A 439-nucleotide genomic window follows, 5' to 3' on the forward strand; every position below is an offset into this window, starting at 1 on the left:
AAGAAGTCTTTCCCAGAGGACTTGAAAGGCCTTCCCTAAACCAGGCACACCAAATTCCGCAGCAAGAAGCTTCCCTTCTCTTTTCCAACTTCACGTTGGGAAAATGACTTTCTCTTCAGCATCTCAGTTTCCCCTAAATTTAGACAAGTAAAGAGACATCAATCTGATTATCCACTAGGACAGAAGGCGGGGCTCCGTACTCCCCACTGTAAACTCTAACTCCAAGAGAGTTGCTTTGTGTATGACTTACTTGCTCAGAAGAGCAACGCTGGGGAGCGGCTCAATAGACCAGCCCGCGCGCAGGTCCTAAGCGGGCGACTGAGCTCAGCGCCTCTCTCTCTCCTTCAGGCCCAGGATGAAGTCCTGCAAGCCCAGCAACCCAGCGGCGGCAGCGCGCGCCGCGCCCGCGTGCGCAGGCGGCGCCGAGTGCGCGGGTACG

General features: G+C 55.8%; 1 protein-coding gene across 1 annotated transcript in view; it reads left to right on the forward strand.

The window, feature by feature from the left end:
- The first annotated feature begins 235 nt into the window (after positions 1–235).
- The window catches only part of ATOH7 (atonal bHLH transcription factor 7), a 723-nt gene continuing 519 nt past the window's right edge, over positions 236–439 (forward strand). The window contains exon 1 of the mRNA XM_077778693.1: positions 236–438. Coding sequence (XP_077634819.1) covers positions 356–438 — 83 coding nt within the window. The 5' untranslated portion in view covers positions 236–355. The remainder of the gene's footprint in view (position 439) is intronic.

The sequence above is a fragment of the Crocuta crocuta genome, unplaced genomic scaffold, assembly GCF_008692635.1.
Source record: "Crocuta crocuta isolate KB4526 unplaced genomic scaffold, BGI_CrCroc_1.0 scaffold167, whole genome shotgun sequence".
NCBI classification, from domain to species: domain Eukaryota; kingdom Metazoa; phylum Chordata; class Mammalia; order Carnivora; family Hyaenidae; genus Crocuta; species Crocuta crocuta.